General features: G+C 42.4%; 2 protein-coding genes across 3 annotated transcripts in view; one reads left to right on the forward strand and one right to left on the reverse strand.

The window, feature by feature from the left end:
* The window catches only part of LOC118421440 (mucin-2-like), a 32,514-nt gene extending 26,828 nt beyond the window's left edge, over nucleotides 1-5,686 (forward strand). For both annotated transcript variants that reach the window (XM_035828728.1, XM_035828729.1), the window contains 11 exons: nucleotides 121-310; nucleotides 577-755; nucleotides 1,140-1,305; nucleotides 1,746-1,916; nucleotides 2,241-2,272; nucleotides 2,532-2,648; nucleotides 3,006-3,104; nucleotides 3,310-3,444; nucleotides 3,898-3,949; nucleotides 4,171-4,288; nucleotides 4,751-5,686. In XM_035828728.1, coding sequence (XP_035684621.1) covers nucleotides 121-310; nucleotides 577-755; nucleotides 1,140-1,305; nucleotides 1,746-1,916; nucleotides 2,241-2,272; nucleotides 2,532-2,648; nucleotides 3,006-3,104; nucleotides 3,310-3,444; nucleotides 3,898-3,949; nucleotides 4,171-4,288; nucleotides 4,751-4,913 — 1,422 coding nt within the window. In that variant the 3' untranslated portion in view covers nucleotides 4,914-5,686. The remainder of the gene's footprint in view (nucleotides 1-120; nucleotides 311-576; nucleotides 756-1,139; nucleotides 1,306-1,745; nucleotides 1,917-2,240; nucleotides 2,273-2,531; nucleotides 2,649-3,005; nucleotides 3,105-3,309; nucleotides 3,445-3,897; nucleotides 3,950-4,170; nucleotides 4,289-4,750) is intronic.
* On the reverse strand, nucleotides 5,249-19,023 carry LOC118421441. The gene is made up of 16 exons (XM_035828730.1): nucleotides 18,552-19,023; nucleotides 18,201-18,296; nucleotides 17,775-17,890; nucleotides 16,018-16,138; nucleotides 15,360-15,596; nucleotides 14,863-15,051; nucleotides 14,513-14,587; nucleotides 13,945-14,106; nucleotides 10,695-13,743; nucleotides 10,473-10,581; nucleotides 10,182-10,332; nucleotides 8,911-8,969; nucleotides 7,727-7,881; nucleotides 7,102-7,180; nucleotides 6,726-6,854; nucleotides 5,249-6,315 (listed from the first exon to the last, which is right to left on the reverse strand). Exons 2-16 carry the CDS (start codon nucleotides 18,271-18,273, stop codon nucleotides 6,040-6,042), a joined length of 4,980 nt encoding a protein of 1,659 aa, XP_035684623.1. The 5' UTR covers nucleotides 18,274-18,296; nucleotides 18,552-19,023; the 3' UTR covers nucleotides 5,249-6,039.
* Nucleotides 19,024-19,093: the final 70 nt, after the last annotated feature.

Below are 19,093 nucleotides of genomic sequence, written 5' to 3' on the forward strand. Positions count from 1 at the left end.
ATGCATGTACTTGAGGTAAGACTATATATTGTAACATGTTAGTAGGTCTCTTTTCACAGTAGTACTGTGAAAAGATGAATTTGACACTCTTCTAATTGACAGTATTCTCGTTTGTCCTAGGTTATAGTCAATGGCCAACCAATGAGGCCCCCCGTGACCGTCGGTGGAATGACCATCACCCGGCATGGCTACCACACCATGCGCGTTGTCATAGACGCCCTTGGTGTGATAGTCAACTACATTGAGCTGAACTACATCGCCTCTATCTATATCCCGCCCGAGTTCTTCGAAGACATCGAGGGTCTCTGTGGTAAGAAAGAAAACTTAATGTTGTAACACAATTTTTCCACATAATAATTTGTACTAATTGGTACCCAAGCGACACTTTTTCAAACCGCAGATGGGCAGACACATAGACAGTGAATTACTGCTTAGTCATCATTGTCAACACTAATGATACTAATGTTACTTCTAGAAGGGAGCCCTTACTTGATTGGTGAAAAGAAAGAAAATCATGATATGTGTGTCAATAGAAAAGTAGGAGGAACCTGATGAGTAAATTTCGTTGACGTGTAGGTTTCTATGACAACGACCAATCAAATGACTTCACCCTGACGGATGGAACCGTGACGACCGACACTGAAGAGTTCGGCTATGATTGGCTGGTTGATAGTGAACTCGAGGACTGTTACATCAACGATACAGTTTGCGTACTTGGAAACGTCACAACGCCATGCGACATCCTGGCAACCGACGTATGTTTTGTCATTCTAAAAACACATTCCGTCGCATCTTAGCTGCTTTGATAAATAAAGTATGTTTTTCAACTACGTCACAAAAATACGTCTATGACATACTTAAAGGGGGTAACGTTAGATACAATACGTTGTGTCTGATATCACTGACAATGCATATATGTCATATGTTAAGTATGATATCATTGATAATGGATGTTTACTACGCTCAATTATACTGTTATTTCCCACCCAGCTATTTCAGTCTGGTGTACAATAAATTATTATTAATCTTAAAATTTGTAGCTAGGCCATACAGTATTGCTTGTTACACGGATATGATCCTTTGACTGTCGGTTTACCTCATCCTTTGGTATCTATATACAAAATGTTTTATTTTTACAGGTATTTGAGCCGTGTCACGACCTGGTTGACTACCACCAGTACCTAGAGGATTGCGAGTTCGACGTGTGTTTCGAGACGTCCCCATGTTTCACCATCACTGCCTACGCCATGGCGTGTCTGGCGCATGGCGTGTGCATAGACTGGAGGGACCTCGTACCAGAGTGCCGTAAGTACTCAACATGAAATTTGCTTAACAGTAAACATTCGTCGGATTTCGCGTCGAAATCAATGGCGTTCAGAGGCTGATAGCCATTTATTAATTTGATATCCTATTGTGCAATTGTGATAATCTCCAACGTGATCAAGGAAAGCAAAGTCTAAACGTTTCTCAAGCTCCATGGTTCACAGAGCAGTGGTCTTTCTAGAAACGGTCTAGTTTTTAGAAGTCTGCTTGGGGAATACAACTGCATTGCCACTCGCTAAAGTTATTGGAAGTTCAGAGCATTGACCAACAGTAAACGAATATAAACATGCGTGAATTTGTTACAGAAACGCTATGCAAACTATCATTCTATAATTTCTGGTAGCATTGCTTTCAAGACTGCACCTTTTTCTTTCATCGTCTCATGAATACAATCCTGTTTATCCTCCGCATTTTGTTTGTAGCATCCCAATGTCCGCCGGACCGAATCTACACCCCCTGCGGAACCACCTGCCCCGTCACCTGCCAGGACCAAACTGTCTCCTGCGGCAGCGGCTTCATGGAGGACTGCGCGTGTCCGGACGGCTTTGTGTTGGATGTGACGACAGGAGATTGTATTCTCAGTACGGACTGCGGTAAGTACAGCAATCATCAATGGCAGGACAACGATGAATTGACGATTAGCAAAATACTGAGTACTGTATTCTGTCTGTGCTGATATCTGTCGTTTGACGCACGAACGTCGTGTTCCTCAAGTTCTATCACATTACAAAAGACTGAATAAGTTAACAGAATTACAAGTCATTGATTGCTTCACAGTGCCAGTTATCAAAAACTTTTGTATGGTTGTATTGTATATGAATTCGTCTATGCAGACTTTGGGCCTGACGTGATCCTATTTTGTTCTATGTTGTTAACCCAGAAGGTCCGACACTGATTTTGTGTATATTTTTCTACAGCTTGTGTGGATCACAACAACGTCCCACATCAGGTACGTTGACTTTATGCACTACAAGATGAAGATGAAGAATAAATACATGTAGTAACATTCAACTTATTTCAGATTTCTTTCCCTGCAGTACAAGTTGATGAGTATCTCAGATCTGCTAGACTGGCGTGTTCCAAAGCTTGTTCAGATTATATTGTGTAAAAGTAGTGTAAGGCTCGGACCAATAGAAGCCTTACATCACACACCATTAAGGGCAAAGGTGTCTCTTGCTTATCTCTAACATTGACACATTTCTATCTAGCCCGGAGAGTCCTGGAATGAGGGGCCCTGTCGTGTCTGCACGTGTGAGGAGACTTCCAGTGGGGATTACATCGAGACTTGCCAGGACATCACCTCATGTCCGACTTCCTGCCCTCCGGTAATTTATTATTACTCATTGTCTCTGCTAAATCAAGAGATTAATGGTTGAGTGTAGCACTGCATGTTATCCGTAGATACCTTGTCTATGATGGAATATACAGTAAGCTTAAGGCAGGACTACACGTATTTCAAGACCAGCAAATAAAAGCCAAGAGCAGACTTACCTTTGTAGACTCTATTCACCGTATGTATAATAAGGTATTTTAACGATACTTCAACGGGTAAGTTCACTCTAAAATTAGGAAGAACGAAACATGGTGTCAGCAGTGGGATATACTGACATGGAGCAGATGAAGTTCTGTCATTCTATAACAATATGTACACAATTGTGCTAACATGGATTTTGTGTCTACAGTGTCACACCCTGGTGAACAGTCCAGGGACGTGTTGTGGCGAGTGCGTCCCGACGTCGTGTTGTGAGGTAACCAGTGACGGCAGCGTCATCGACCATGCTGTAAGTATACTAATAGCGATCGTACTTTATCTTGAGACGTTTTTTTTACACATTTTTGTCGCGACAATTTAGTTCTCTTAATGTGATCATAACACGCATTGCACTTTTTCTATACTTGGCATTCTAATCTCAGCAGCTCAGGAGCTTTTGACTAAACTTGTGTGGTTAACAGCACACGATAACGGTTTTTATTTTTTGTATGTAGGTCAACTCGACCTGGTCCCCAGGGGACGATGCATGTGAAGTATGTGAGTGTCGGGAGCTGGCTACCACGGGAGAGGCGTTCGAGGTCTGCTCCACCATCCACTGCCCTAACCCTGGGCCCACACACTGTGATGAGGTAATAAAGCAAACGTGAAGAAGTGTGTACAGTTGTTATAATCAACCACAGAGAGGATATATATGTTGTTCTCGCCGTATCAGCATGGGTTCCGGTAGACAAAACGTATCGTTAATAGTTGGCTATCATTAATAGTTGACAGAGACGCCACCAACATTTAATATGGATATATAGCCAGCTCCGTGCGACCATACAACTATAACAACAGGATGGATTGTCTACATATCGGTATCGTATTACTATACTGCACTAGCAACAGGCGTCATGCTGTTGATGAATGAATACTGTCTACTACTACACCATCAAAGTGATTCACCCCATATTTTAGATATCTTATATAATCTTTAAAATGCCACTAATCAATATCAACTGAATGCTGAATCCTGTCTGTGAATTTGACAATGAACCTTTACATAGAAAAGTTAAGTAATACGAGCTTTTATTTTTCTATAGGGAAACCTTGTGACCGAACCGACAGACGACGGATGCTGCAGCATCTCGCACTGTAAGTCACCAGCTATCAAAGCGGTTCTGAGCCACTTATTATAGTTATTTTATTGTAAGGATGGTATTAAGAATGATGAGTTACAAAGAGACTACAACAGACCTATAGGAGGAATAATTCGAACACGGAGCGTCATTTCCTATTACTTCATATAGACAAGTCAAGTAATAACAATGACAACAGAATGGTATCTAACCATCACTCTTCCACGATCCATGTAGGTGTAGTAGAGCAAACCGGCTGTGTCCGGTACGAGAACCAGACCCAGCTGACCGTGAACGGCTGCACCAGTTCTGCACCAGTCACCATCTCCTGGTGCGAGGGAAGGTGTCCCAGCGGGTAAGAACACACACCACCTTATGGATCCACTAAATAGCAATAACTCAAGCAATTGGAAATGATCACGGAAACGGTCAGACGTTTCAGATAACATCCGTCATCTTTCGTCAGTGTCACTGACTTATTACCCAGATATCTAACCTTCATCGACGCATCTTATGGATCGTTTTGCATACTGGGGAAAATTTGGGTAACGCAGGGGGCAAGCCAGCCATCGCCATGACAACACAGAGAGTACACATTACGCGTCGCATGACAACTATTACGGAAGGGCCAGTGTTTGGGAGAGGGTAGGGGGTCCTTCCCGGTGTAAGTGGATCAAACCTTACAGTCTGGTCTCCGGGATGACATCTTAGAAATGGTGATAGTCACCTGTTATGTCAATCCTCCACAAACTAATTAGATAAATAGATAAACAAAGCCGTATTCTTAGCATGACGTATTTGTGTTCTTTGTTTCTAGGTCTTACTATCTTCCTGAGAGCAACTCATTTGAGCAGCATTGTGGGTGCTGCGGCCCGGACATGACGGAAACGAATCAGGTGGAACTCGCCTGCAGCGACGGCACATGGCAGACCCACTTCGTCACCAAGGTTGTCAGTTGTAACTGTAACGGGACATGCTAAGAGCAACGGACCGAATGTACCCAAGATGGGGTGTCCCTCCATTTTGAGCCTGCTTGCTTTTTCAATAAGCGTTTTTCTGGCCTTTGCTGCTTCACTTAGATTTTTAGAACAAAATCGCCAATTTTCTTCAGAATTTGTTGTGCCAATATCATCAGATAACCATATCAGAGGTATTCTTATTGTCTTTTAAGTAGAAAATATCAATAGTCCTACGTGTATTTTTAGACTTGTAAGGTGTGTCGAATTAACCTGTACTCTGAGTGTTTTACGACTCCAAGAGAATCAGTCAATAATCTTATCAAGCCATCAAAATCCAAAACAAACAAACACAACGATTTGAATGGATAGATATCTTATTAAGACACAGTGAAAATAGGGACACTGTGTATCACGTATACAGTAGTCAGACGAACGAAACTGTTTTCGTTACCTACATGTATGTAGTGAGTTTTGCAGTGATCATTACGTGTTCTTACAAGTTTGCCATCAGCTGGCCTACAATTCAAATTACTGTTAGCTGTGATTATAAAGTGATCATTAGGAGAAAGATAACATGTTATGTTTACCTCAACACGTTACCAATGCATTTGAATCGTTGTCTAAAGCTTGTAGCACAAACCCTGTAGTCATTTTTGACATAATGTAATTATTTCTCGTCATTTCTATCTTGACGTCTCATACATCTTGATCGTGCCCTTGATGTTTCATTATGATTATAACAGGTTTGTTGTTTCGCTTCACTTGTGCGCAAATAAAGCCTTTCAGCCTCATGATGTGAAAGTCTATTTTGTAATCACTCTGTACTTGGCGACAAGTGCAGCAATGGTGATTGTAGCGACAGTGAAAAATATGTAAAACATCCAAATTATTTAAGGTGTGTTCATATACAAACGGTATACTTAGCATTGGTTTCCCAGTACTAGTTAGAGGAGATTTTGCGTTTACGTTGTATACAGTGCGCTGTTACCAAATTATATGATGTCTTTTGTATCTTCTTCTATAGGCGAACTCGAAGCGAAATGCTTGAGAAGACTAGGTCGCCGAAAATACCTTCGACAAACAATAGCGATAACACACACATTCTGCCAATTTTGATCCGATCACGATAAAGAATCAAAATTGTCCACTACTTCACGATAGGAACCATGTTTCCATGGATCACTCTAGCCCCGAGTAGGGCAGCCCTGTAGTCGACCATTTGCGCCAGTTTAACGTGATTCGGTGCACATGGCATGGGCCCGATGCTTTCGCACAGCTTGGTCGACTTCAGACGCAGGAGTCGCTCGAACTCCAAGCGGTCGGCTTCCCGTTTTCGACGAAGCCCGAGCGCGTTTTTGACCATGTCCACGAGGGCGCTCACCATGTCTTCGATCGACGGAAGATTGATGTCAAACCTGAACTCCTGTTTGAAAAGCGTTGTATCGTTAGACTATTTCTGAGTGGCAGGTGGTTGACCTACGTATATATGAAAAGTGTGACCTATCGATTAACTTAAGCAAATAATATCTAAGTTAAGTAATTGGTCATTGTAACTTCAAGCAGTAGCTACGCATTTCAAAGACGTGGAATGCAGCTCAGCTTGTCTGACAATCAGCAACCGGACAATTATTTGCTAGGTGAAATTGAATGATTTAAAAGAGTTTAAAATATCATACTGGCAATGTACCTTCCCTACCAGAGAAGGAGCGCGCGCCAAGAGCAATAACTTGTTCGTAATGATTTTGTCTACACAGTGTGTACATCTCTACCTCTCGAAAGCTATTCTAACGCGTGGCATCAACGTAACAAGACGCGTCTCATGACCGGACGTACCTTCGGGCTCCCGCCGAAGAAAGCCACCTTGATCCACCCCCGGAAGTGTCCACTCTGTGCGACGGCGAGTTTCACGCTGAAGCCGATCTCCTGGATGTCTATTATCCCGCCTAGAACCGCACCCGCCACCTACATAATCATATCATACCCGCACTGTATGAGTAGTATGATAAGTGTTAGATTAGACAGGTGTTGATCAGAGTGTTTTGCTGACAACGATAATTTCTTCTACTCCGATTTGATTTTGTAGGTAAGACATTCAAATAAAATGTATGTTCGAGTAGTATCATATGAATATGATGTTGTAGGAGTCTTTGCATGTATAAGCACACGAAATCACGAACATAGACCTCCTGTAAAGTTCTGCACAAATTACCTTCTTCGCCACCGCTGCTCCAAAGCGATTTGCTTGCTTCACGCCCTCAAGGAAACCCTCAGCTACATCCAGGATTACACTAATGGAACAAAAATGGGTCGTTACGTCAAGACTGTAAAAAACGATGAAATAAACCACCACACTAATGGAGATTCCTTAATAAACAAACATCTAGTATGCAACGCATTGTTTGTGACAATTATAAAGACATGCCCTGCATTAATTCAGAACGTGATTAGAATTATACTATTCGAAATTACACACACACGCGCGCGCGCGCGCGCACACACACAGACACACGTACATACATACACACACACACACATATATATATATATATATATATATTTATATATATATATATACACATATATATATATAGAGAGAGAGAGAGAGAGAGAGGAGAGAAACAAAGAGAAAGAGAAAGCAAATGCGTTTAAATGAAATTGTAGCTTCACAGAAGAATCATGTTTAACATCTTACATTGTTTTTATTTCAATGAGTCTCTGATATGAATAGCGTGCTTTGCAGTTTAGACCGTGTAACAATCTTATACACTTTTATCAAGAATATGGAAGCATAAAGCTTTTAGGAACAAGGAAGATTTGATATCATGAAAACTCACCGTGATTTGTCTACGAACTCTTCGGCACCTTTAAGGATTAGAATGGCTGCGTCGAGCAGTATGCGGCTTTTGTCGACTATTTCTCTGGCTGCTTTCATCGCAAAGATCGCAACATCCAACAGATACCGACTCTTGTCCACTACCTGCTCAGCCAACTGTTAGAACAGATAAACAAATCCACATCGTGCTTAAAGCTGGGCTTAGAATGGTACAATGAACCGTCTCTATAGTATACACATACATAGCCATACTGTTAACGAGTTGTAGCATTAGCAAAGTGCCGCTTCCAATGAGATATATTATCCATCATCACAGTTAGGTCCCTATCCCCTAGTCCAGTCTCTGATTCAATGACATTCTTCAGCACAAGGTATCATTTTCCTTTTTGCTTATGGGGACCAAAGGAATAGTTTACCGGCTTGTTGAATCCGTGTCGAGTTACATGTCCACTGTCCAGGAAGGCTTAACCGGCGTCGCCTGACTTAAGTAAATCGTGGAAGAGTCCCGTATACATGATATAGTTCTTTGTTGTTTATCTATTCATTCTTTTGAATTAGTCATTTCCTATAACTTTGAAATTCGCAAAGCGATAACCTAGCTAAGAATCAGCAGTCATAAATTGAACATAGAAACAGGCAGATATCATAATGTAGCGCCTGACCAAAGGTTTTGCCCATTCTGTCCAAAGCAAATTGAAGATGAATTTCACTTTGTCATGATGTGCAGTAGGTACAATGTTTCACGTAATGAGTTATTTACATTCCTCGAGTCAAATACAACAGATTTTAAGAGACTCAATGATACAGATAGATTTGATTATATATTCAAATGTAATAACTCCCACATTGCTAAAATAGGTAAATATATAAAAGACTGCTTTGTCATAAGAAAAAATGCCGAAACTCATAATTAGCCCCACTCGATTGTAATACAATATCAATGATTTATGCTAGCTGTTATTGTTCTAGAAATTAGGATGCCAATTTCATTCTATATTCATAATCTGCATATGTACTAAGTTTGATACTTGTTTTAGTAATTAGGATGATAAGTTTGTTTCTTCTTCTTTTTTTTTGCCATACATTGTACCGTGTACGATCGTTGCGCAAGTTCTTTTCCTATTCATGGATTAAGGGTATTCTATACTATTGCGCAGCGAAGCAAAGAAATGTTGCGTCACTTACCCACAGTGCTCCTTGACAAATGGCGCGACCAGCATTTTCTGCATGGCACCAGGCTTCATCTGTTGTAAAAATGATATTGGCAAATAGACATATGGATGAAATGTATATAACATATTCAATTCCTCTTTATGTGTGTGGTACAATAACATTCGCTTCGATTTTGTTTTTTTAGTAAGTGTAAAAGAGGGAGACTTGTTTAAGTACAAAGCCATAGTTTATAACTAGGTGTAAATAGTTGAAAAACAGGGAGTGACTGAGATCAGAAATTAAAAGAAAATCACATGTATCACGCATGTATGAACTTCCCTCTAACATTCTGTGCACGGCTTAGACAAAAAGAACAAAAGCTATAACGTTGCATGATTCTACCCCATCGTTCCATTATACGTGAGGAGAAACATAACGCCTTACATTCTATTCCATCAGCAGTTGCATTAGTCTAACAGAACATCGACTGAGAAATGTATAATATATATCATTGCTGCACTGCCTGTTACTTTGCTGCATTAATGACATTTTAAAATCAAAATGTAAGGTGAATAAAATGTTGATAGCATAGAGTCCATTCCAAGACACCATGAGGGTTTTTAGGCGATATTTATAATTAGTCTGAATTATTTTGAATAAAAGAATATCTAAGCCACAATAGTTAAATTATTTTCAAAAAATTGACGAAGAAAATACTCATTTATTTGAATTTCTTTGAATATTTTAGAAACATTTTGAAAGTAACTGTACAAAAATATCTTTATCTAGAATAATTGTGAAACCTCTCTGTGATTATTTCACATTTACAAATATTTACAAAAAATGGTAAACCTGGCCAAATGGTAAAATTAGTTTATTGCCCACATAAAAGTAAGCCCTATTGTTGCATCTGTATATTTTTGGATTTCACTGCTGGGCACTGGTGGATCCTTTGTGATGGGCCATTGTTGCATGGCACCCAACCATACTTTGCAAAGATGTGTGAATTGCTATCTTCCCAGCCCATCGAACCATTTACAAAAAATGGTAGAAAATGGTAGAAAATGGTAAATAATGGTAGAATGCTGTTATCATTATTTAGAAACCATTAGAAGTATCCTATTCCACACCATGAATATTTCCAAAGTTTTACAGGACCAGGGAAATATTTATAAAGTTGAAACAGTGTTAAAAATATTTCTGAAGTATCAAATGTCCTAGACATATAATTACAAAACTTAAAAATCAATTCTAAACAATGGTAACAAACATCCACATGGTGTCTTGGAATGGACTCTACTTACACCATTTGCATTTCTTGAACCTGCACTTTGACCTTTCATGACGCAGTTTAGCAACAGCATCGTCCCAGTGCCTCTCGGCTCCCCTCACGTCCTTTATTTTTTCATCAAACCAGGCAACGGCGCGGTCCCAGTGGACTTCCGCAGCGCGAACCTGAGGCAATGTTGAAGTTTATATAACTCAGACATGATATTGAAAATTGAGGAACCAACGTTAAGTGGTTTCAATAAACATCAATCAGGAAAATGATTGTAGCGAGAATATTCACTGGTATATGTATGTCACAGCCTCACCTTCCTTTGGGCTTTTTGTATATCTTTCACTGCGATGTCCCAGTTGACTTCTGCCTGTCTGACTTTGGCTTTAGCGGCATCGATGGCCTCGTCTGCTCTTTTGACGTACCTGTGGTAATGAATGAGTGCAAACTCAGTATCAATCAACTCAGAATCTACTTCAAAAGAAAATGAGCGACATGAGTTAGTGTTGCAGTGTTAAAAGATGAGATCAAAACGTACCCATCGATGGCATTCTCGACTTTCTCCCTCAGCTTGCGGAAGAGGTCCTGCTGCATCTGTCCCGTCACCTGGAAGGATGCTGTCTTGATGGAACCGTAGCTGGCCGCCACTTCCAGGGACGCTCGGAACAGATTCAGGAAGCTGCCCTCGATGAAGAAGCGCGTTCCCTGCTCGTCCATGGTGATGTTGATTGTTCGTTTAATGAAAAGAACTGTCACGCTACCTTCGATCATGAGCTTGGCGCGCGGCGGAAGCCACCCGATGTCTACGAGGAGGCGCGGTCCTTGTGTGGGGCTACGTCCCTCGATTGCTATCAAGCCGTTGGCAATGTTGAATGGTGCGACGGTCATATTGGCAAAGATCGACGTCTTGTCGATGGCAATGTCGGCAGTGACCTTGAAGAATAAAATTTCTAATTTCCCTTTAAAGAAAAACCCTTGGCGAATAAGAATTCCGTTTGGAAGAGTTCGCGTTATAGCCGAGAAGGAGAACTCCACCCCTTCGGTGAAGCCTATCTCGTCGAGGAAACCTGGTAGATTCGGCCGGTAAGCGAAAGCAGCAAGGATAGAAGGGATGGTGAGCTTGGTGATGCTGCCTTTGCAGTAGCTCTGAAGCGGGGCAATCCTGTTGATGCCAACATACAGTGATGCTCTGATTGGCTCCGCGTCCGACCTGTTGAACCCGATCACCGCCTGACCTCCAAAGTCGATCCCCGCTATGAGAATAGGGTCTGGACTGATGGTAATCTCGAAGTTTAAGTACCCAATGGATAGGAAGGAAAGACCGAAGGCATTGTACCACCACCCCACTGACGACATCCCCAAGTACACGCCTTTGTTGGAGAGACCAAACCGACCCGTGAAGAGAAGCGGAGGTTGGTCCAGCTGCAGGGAACCGGTGATGCCTATGTACGTTTCCTCGGGGGGCCTCGCCAACTGTATCTCAAACCCGACATCCCGAATGTCTGCTCCGTGGAAAATGCGGATGGGAGTAGGAATAACAGCCTTCATGTACACGCGGTCTATTGACAGGGCGCCGTAGATCATGAGCTCGACATGCTTCCCCAAAAGCCTCTTTGCAACCTTACAGAACTCGTCCTGTCCGCAGTTCGGAGGGAATTTGAACGAGGCCACGACACCTATGCCATCTACAATATCGATGCTGGAGAGCAGGGGAGCGGAAAATCGCAAGTATTCGTTCAATTTGGACATATCCGATGAGGACACCACGAAGGCAGCTTGAGCGTTGGACAGGATGGAAGCGCCGGGAATGATTGACAAATCCACATTGTCGTTCGTCAGTGTCTTCACCAGCTCGACGATCCCAATACGCTCGAGAACAAGACCGGTTGCCATTGAGACAGTTCCTCCCAGGGACCCCACGATAACCTCAACGGTGCATCTCCAATCGTTGACGACTGCATCTCCAGCTAGCTTCAAGACAAAGTCTTTCCCCATGACCAAAGAAACGCTTGGATTTACCACCTTAAAGGCGTCAAGACCTATGCTTTTCAGTCCATCTTCCATCGGACCTGGGGGAAGTAGTGCAACTCCGAAATCCTCTATCAACTTTCCAATTTCTATGTCGAGCTCTGGGGCTCCTTCGGCGATGAACACGTTGGCTCCTGGAGGCTTTGCTATGGACAGTGCTGTTTTTACATTACCTATATACCACACGGATGTTAGTTCAAAACTTAAGCCCGTTCCTTCAGCTTGGGTGACAGCAGTACCGGGACGAGACACTACAGCTCCGGGTTGAGGATTCAGACCGCCCGCTGTGGACTGGCCTCTCACGATATGAAAAGTCGCGTGGAGATTATCCAGGACAAGTACGCTCGGTATGATAGTGAGAGAAGTTTCTATGGCCACAGGGATGGTAAAGGTTCTCGTGTTTCCGTCGTACTGGAACCCCTGTAAGGTGCTGGACAACACATCGTCTAGGGCGAGCTTACTGGGGAGCTCTATGACAGAGACTGACTGTAGCATCTTGTTTAAGAGCGATCCTACTCGGACGACAGATCCAGGAAGGAGTTGGAACTGGAACCTTCTCTTCCACACAGCAAGATAGAATGAACCTAAAGGATCGCCATCGGATAATTTCAGTTGGAATACCACGTTGAGACCAGCTGACACGCCTGGCATCATCTGTAGAAGCGAGTCAGGGTAAGAGGAGATCAAGAAAGGGGCCGTTTTAGTGGAAAGAAGAAAGGCTGCCTCCGGAAGCTCAAGATCACTTAAGACGGGCACTTCAACACCTTCGTTTGTAAAGCGCTTGATCAAGTCACCGAAGCTGATAGACTTAATCGAAAGGGCCACGGAGAACACCTTCGTCTGGTTGTCGCCAAATTTGATCGAATCAAGTGAGGCAAAAACACGGGATTTACCGATACCCGTGTCGAACGCCACCTGTAGACCATACCCAGAGTTGCCGAAAACGGCCGTCAGTTTTATGTTTTCCATCACAAACTTGTCGAGATTGACACTTTTGAAGGTCTCCCTTGCGTCGTTGCCAGGCAACAGGGATGACGCTAAGCCAGAAATGAGCCTCCCTACAGGAATGACGGTATCTACCGGCTCACCAATCACCACAAAGCCTCCCTCAGACTTCTCTACCGTCAACCGAAACAATATACTCCCAATCTTCCACAAACCTGTGAACTTTACTTCGAACGATTTGGTAGGAATGAAGTATCTGACGTTTATAGAGAATCTCTCGAGTGTAAGCACAGAGGGGACTATGGTAACGGCTTCTGTAGACCCGGTGGAGATGGACAGTTCTTCCTCACAACGATCGAAGTAGCTGTTGGAGATGATCCAATTGAAGGGGTTCAGCGATCCGCCGATGGAGAAAGCGTCGCCTAGCTTCCAGTCGGGAAGTGCAGTTTCGACCAACTCACGCACTGTTAAGCAATCCGCCGGGTCGCTGCTGATCTCTGTCTTGCAGTCGTCGTTGTTGAGTTGAAGCCTGCAGGTAGTGGAGATGGGGTACACACCCTCGATGTCGGCCTGAGGCATGTTTAGAAGCTCGGTTGGTGATGGTAAGCTCTCCCCTGTGAAACAAAACATTAAAGCTTATCATAAAGAGGATAATGATAGCAATATGACAATGCTGTATTTCTATATGCCCATTGCAATTCAGTTCAACCAATAAACTTAACTTTAGGAACTTAGGCGTTGATATCAAAACAGCCTTTACATAATCTTAGATTATCACCTTAGCTATTTAGACAGTTAACATCACCAGTAATTACCTTTGCAGATCTGAATAGATTTGGTGCCTACTGCATCGGTAGTGAGTCCATCAGGACACGGGATACAGGCTGTCTTTCTCTCCTGGTCCTGGTACGTACCCACCGGACAGGGCTGGCACGCGTCCACGGCGCTGTCATGGTAGGTTCCCCGGCCGCAGTTCACTAAGACAGACAATGTAAATACAACAATTCTGAATTCTGCATCATAAACGAAAAATCTAACTACTAGTAGATAAAAGAATTTTGAATATGAATCTTTACTATATAAGATGAGGTATGGTTCACACCATTCTCCGGCAAAAATGCGAAGGGGTGTTTTAAAAAATCTCAAAAGAAGTTCTCTTGGTAATGTCCAACTGTCGGCTCACAAATTGGACCAATGTCCCCTTATCCCTAACGACCTTCTTCAGCGGTCTCTGCCTCTACCCCTTCTATATGCATATCCCTCATGCCAATACGCCATTGTCACTTCTCGTCTATCCATGTGTGTATCCAGTGTGTGAATAGACAATATACTTAGTTCATGAAGAGCAGAAATAATACTATGCAGATAGAGCGAGGTACTTACAACACAGCCGCTTCCTCCCTTTACGGTGCAGTACAGATCCTTCTTCACACTGTCCATTGGTAGGACTGGAAAAACCTGTAAGAAATCGATGACTATTTAGTGCCTCGTCACTCGGTCTAGTTTATGAGTCTGCTCTGCACATAACGGATCTTTGTTCTCTAGAAGGGACCGCCTATGTCTTAGAAATGCACAATCTCTTGCGAAATCTGGCAGATACAGTTCTTGGCTCCCATTACGGCGGGGGATGTCTACCACCAAACTATAAGAAACAATGACAACTTTCACCCAGTCTTATCACATCTACTTTTCATGACGTGAAGTAATTGGCCCAGACGATTTTGTGAGCTCACCAACGCAGTCGACAATCTTCCGGGACGGTCTCCACTCTCCATCGGCCTCGCAGGCGTATGTCCGCATCTCCTCTCCGTCGGCAGGTACCGTACCCTCCTCACACTCGGGCGAGCAGAACTTCCCCCGCGCCCACAGGTCGCAGTTGCTGTAGCCGTTGTCGGGTGGAGTCGGAAGTCCACAGCTCTTACCTTAGCAAAAACAGAGGGATAAATCATCTCAGGATCAGTACAAAAAGAAGAGTTTCACACGACTCCCACTGTTCATCAATGCAGTTAACAAAAGCAAAACCTGAAAAGATATTGTTGTTGTTTCCTCTGGTTGTTTCTACCATGTACAAACTGTTATTTCCATTAAGGAAAGGAAGGGAAGCTACGAAAACAGAATAACCTAACTATACATAGCTTTAGCAAACGTAATATATGTCTCCACCTAGGTTTCTGTTTATCCAAATAGACAATGTGTAAAACCGACAATAAACTGGTAAAACAAAACTCACGTTTGACTTCCACTGTAAACGTACACTCAGCTGAATTGCCTACCGCATCGGTGGCAATGTAAGTCACCCGGAAAGTACCCCAAGTAAACGTCTGGTTGGTTTCTTCACTTTGCCACACGTTGACCACTCCAACATTGTCCGTGAAGATCGGTTCTTCCCACTCCACCCTCGCATAGGTGGTGGCGATCTCCGTGGAGAAGGATGACGGGCAGCCATAGACTCTGGGGCGCTCTTGGTCTGAAAAGTCAAGCATCATGATAGTTTAGAAAAAGTAATATTCTGATGTTTGTATGAAAGTTCACCTTATTCGGTAAATTACAGTATCAAGGGTTAATGACCAACCCGAGGTGTATATGGTCATTAGGTGTCATTAGCCCTGGTCTTTTGCTGTTCTCCAAGCAGAGGTTGAGTCGCGAAGATAGAGTACTAGTAGTAGTCGGGATTTTTACCAGCTCACTCTTTTTCACTTCTCGTTGCAAATGAAACATTTAATTCACATTTGATGAATACTATTCTGCTACATGCAATATGTGTGATTCCCGCTAGTTTCAATTACAACTCCTATCCTTATTCATGTTACGTAAATTGTGTTCCATATGTGAAATTCATATGCAATATGCATATGACTGAAATGTAACGTGACATTCAGATACATTACCGTCGACATATATTTTGGTGGCACAACTGTCTCGCTCCCCCTCCGGAGAGACCACAGAGAAGGTGACTTCTGTCTTCCCCGCCGGAAACGCATTGTCACCTATCTGGTACCCATCACTCACCTGATATATCAGGACACAAAAGGGTGGCAAACAGGTGACTTGTTTGTGTAATCTCCAAGCAGATTCTACGGTAGCATAGGATAGTATCAGAAGCTGGCAGAGGAGTGAAACCGGCCTAGGAGTGTGTATGCTCCCTCCCACGGTGGTCAAATACGGGCTCAAAATCTCCCATGTCTAGCCGAATTCGAACCTTCTTCCATGATGTTCCATCTGACGTAATTCGAACCGAACCCGTGTTCTATTCAGGTCATCTGCGGTCATTGCAGGTAAAACCGTGCTTTCTGGCATTTCCCCCCCAACTAACTTGAATCAGGCGAAAAATATAGTTTTTGACCAATATAAACAATTTTCTGGACAGTACATCTATGCTTTCACTTTTTTGGGACCTGTAATATGTAACGAAGCTACTGGCGTTTTTGTTGGTGACCTTGAATATCATGAGTGTTGTTTACACCGGTATCAATTACACCCTCCCGCTCTCCGTGCGGCATGACATGCGTGTAAACATCGTTTAAGATCTCCGCCAAGAAGAGTCCAACATAACTCATTGACGGCTCAAAATGACCGCAACGGTTTTCCCGAGATTTCTGTTTTTGGGATTTTTAAAAAATGCCTTAGATTTTGAATTATTGGTAATTAAGTGCAAAAAATGCCATTTTTACGCATATTTTTGACTGTAACTTTGCTTAAAATTAAAAATTAAAAAATCCCAAAAACAGAAAGTTTTATTTGCCTCTCAGATGACGAAAAATATAAAAATCGAGAATTTGCCATGGCACTTGCGGCCCATCTTATCAAGAGTATGGTCAAATTGAAGGCCTTCCTTGGAACAGAAAATAATCGTCTTTGGAAGCAAAATCGAAACAAAACAGCAATCTCAATTCAAACGGGAACATTCAAACTATCTGAAATTGCGAATTTAATCTTATTTTGAATACATTTTCCTTGTCATAACATCTTGTTTATTTTGAAATATTTTACGGTTAGCAAATAGTAGGCCTCTTGTAACCCGATACTCTGTCGAACTCGCATAGCAGCGGGAAAGAATACCCTAGCAACCGACCGCCGTGTCCGGTGCCCGCCTGACTACCTTTGGTCGGCTATACTCTTTGACAGCGTTGTTACTGTCTAATGGTACCGTAGGATCTGCTTGGGGATTATTTTTCGTGCACTGTCATATCTCAAAGAACAACGAACGCTTTATAGAAATGATAATCGCAAACCATATTCAATTTGAACTCATAGAAAGCGCTATACATTCAGTTTACTTATGAAAAATACGCTGCATCGAAGGATTTTCATAACAAACTAAGACAACTTCTTCAAGACGTTCACGAATACCTGGTATAAACATCTTTCATACAATACCTTAAAGACAGTTCATGCAATATGTAATTAAGTCTAAACAAGAGGATAAAAGCACACGGCTTGGCTTGAAGAACGGTGAACCATAGCCACCAATATTCACCTGTTGTAATATGATCTTACTCTTTGTTATTGTAACAAACGTCATGTTTCATCTATAAAGCAACCGATAAGCAATTGTGTGAAACTATGACATGATAACAATTGTGCATAGGCATGAACTACATGTACGTGCATAAGTGATAAGTGCGACACGAATGGGCTTACTTACGGTGATGTTCCTGTAATTTGACCATGGAGTGGGCAGGTTAACGTCTGCCGTGTCATACCCACGACCAAGGGTCACAAAAACATCTTTGGGACACAAAATCCTTGGAATAGGGCTGTCTGTAAAACACAACAAAAATCTAAAAAAAAACGCCATTGTGTGTCTATTGTCTGAACACACGTAAAAACATGCTGGTAACCAAAGCATTGATCGATAGAACTAGTTCATCGAATTCTCTGTTACTAAAAGAAGCATTGCATGTCGCATAGATTATGCAAAGTAATAGATCGAAAAAAACTTTCAACTTTTCCAAGGTACACGAAGAAGACAAATTAAGTGTTGTGACAAACCAGAGTGACGATGAATTGGTTATATTATCTAACGTCTATGGTAATTTCAAACTTTAAAAGCCTGAAACTGATGCCTCACCTGCCACAGATGTAGACGGACCACATAGGAGCAACAGCGCCGCCACCGCGATGCACACCGTAGTACCCCACATATTGAAATACGTAGGAAGCCACCCTGAAAAGCACATAAGCATACAAGTCATGCATTGATGGTATCATTCCACTACCAAGTTTAATTTGATACAAGTGACTGCCCACATAATAAGTATATCGTCGGCATATCGTCGCTTAAACATCTAGAACACTTTCCTATTCGACAAGATGATTCACTGCGATTTTCCAGTCGTTAAAGGACTGGACAGATATTTGCAAATTGCTATACAGCATTATTGTTACACGCAGACACTAAATTAACACAAATAACTCTCACCTTTAATAATTTCTCATCGGCAAAATCCCCTAAAGAACGATGAGGAATAGAGCTCAGTACCAGGCACTGCAGGCCTGTAGCTAACGTTAGAACCGGCGGACAATCCGCGCTCCTGCCCGGACGGTACACAGACTTGTTTTGATCTGATCGCAGTAGATATCTCCAGATCAAGTGGAGATCAAACAGAAGTGGTGGGTTCTCAGCATACCAGTCATAAACACGGCGATAAACAAGTGCTTTGTTCGACAGCACAATGGGCCAGCAGATTTATGATGTACAATGTAAGTCAGTGACCTATAAGTGATCTCAAAGCAGATGTAGGATCCGGCTCTTTAGTCTCATTACTAACTTCAAGAAATTGACAAATGAGTCAAAAAACGAGTCTAGATCCAACCCGTATATACATAAATAGCAACCAAATTGAAACTCACAGAAAGTGTGATTTGCATCTACTTACAATGTATGATGTCTACCTTTCCATGAATCTAATTTACATCGTATACATACATATCTTAATCTCCTCTCCATACAAAAACATGCTC

This window comes from Branchiostoma floridae, chromosome 8 (assembly GCF_000003815.2).
Source record: "Branchiostoma floridae strain S238N-H82 chromosome 8, Bfl_VNyyK, whole genome shotgun sequence".
NCBI lineage: Eukaryota > Metazoa > Chordata > Leptocardii > Amphioxiformes > Branchiostomatidae > Branchiostoma > Branchiostoma floridae.

Coding starts and splice junctions, on each gene's coding strand:
- LOC118421441 (XM_035828730.1), bottom strand. CDS start 18,273: ATGTGGGGTACTACGGTGTGCATCGCGGTGGCGGCGCTGTTGCTCCTA. Junction 16,139..17,774: donor CAAATTACAGGAACATCACC/GTAAGTAAGCCC, acceptor CTGATATATCAG/GTGAGTGATGGGTACCAGAT. Junction 10,333..10,472: donor TACAAAAAGCCCAAAGGAAG/GTGAGGCTGTGA, acceptor ACATTGCCTCAG/GTTCGCGCTGCGGAAGTCCA.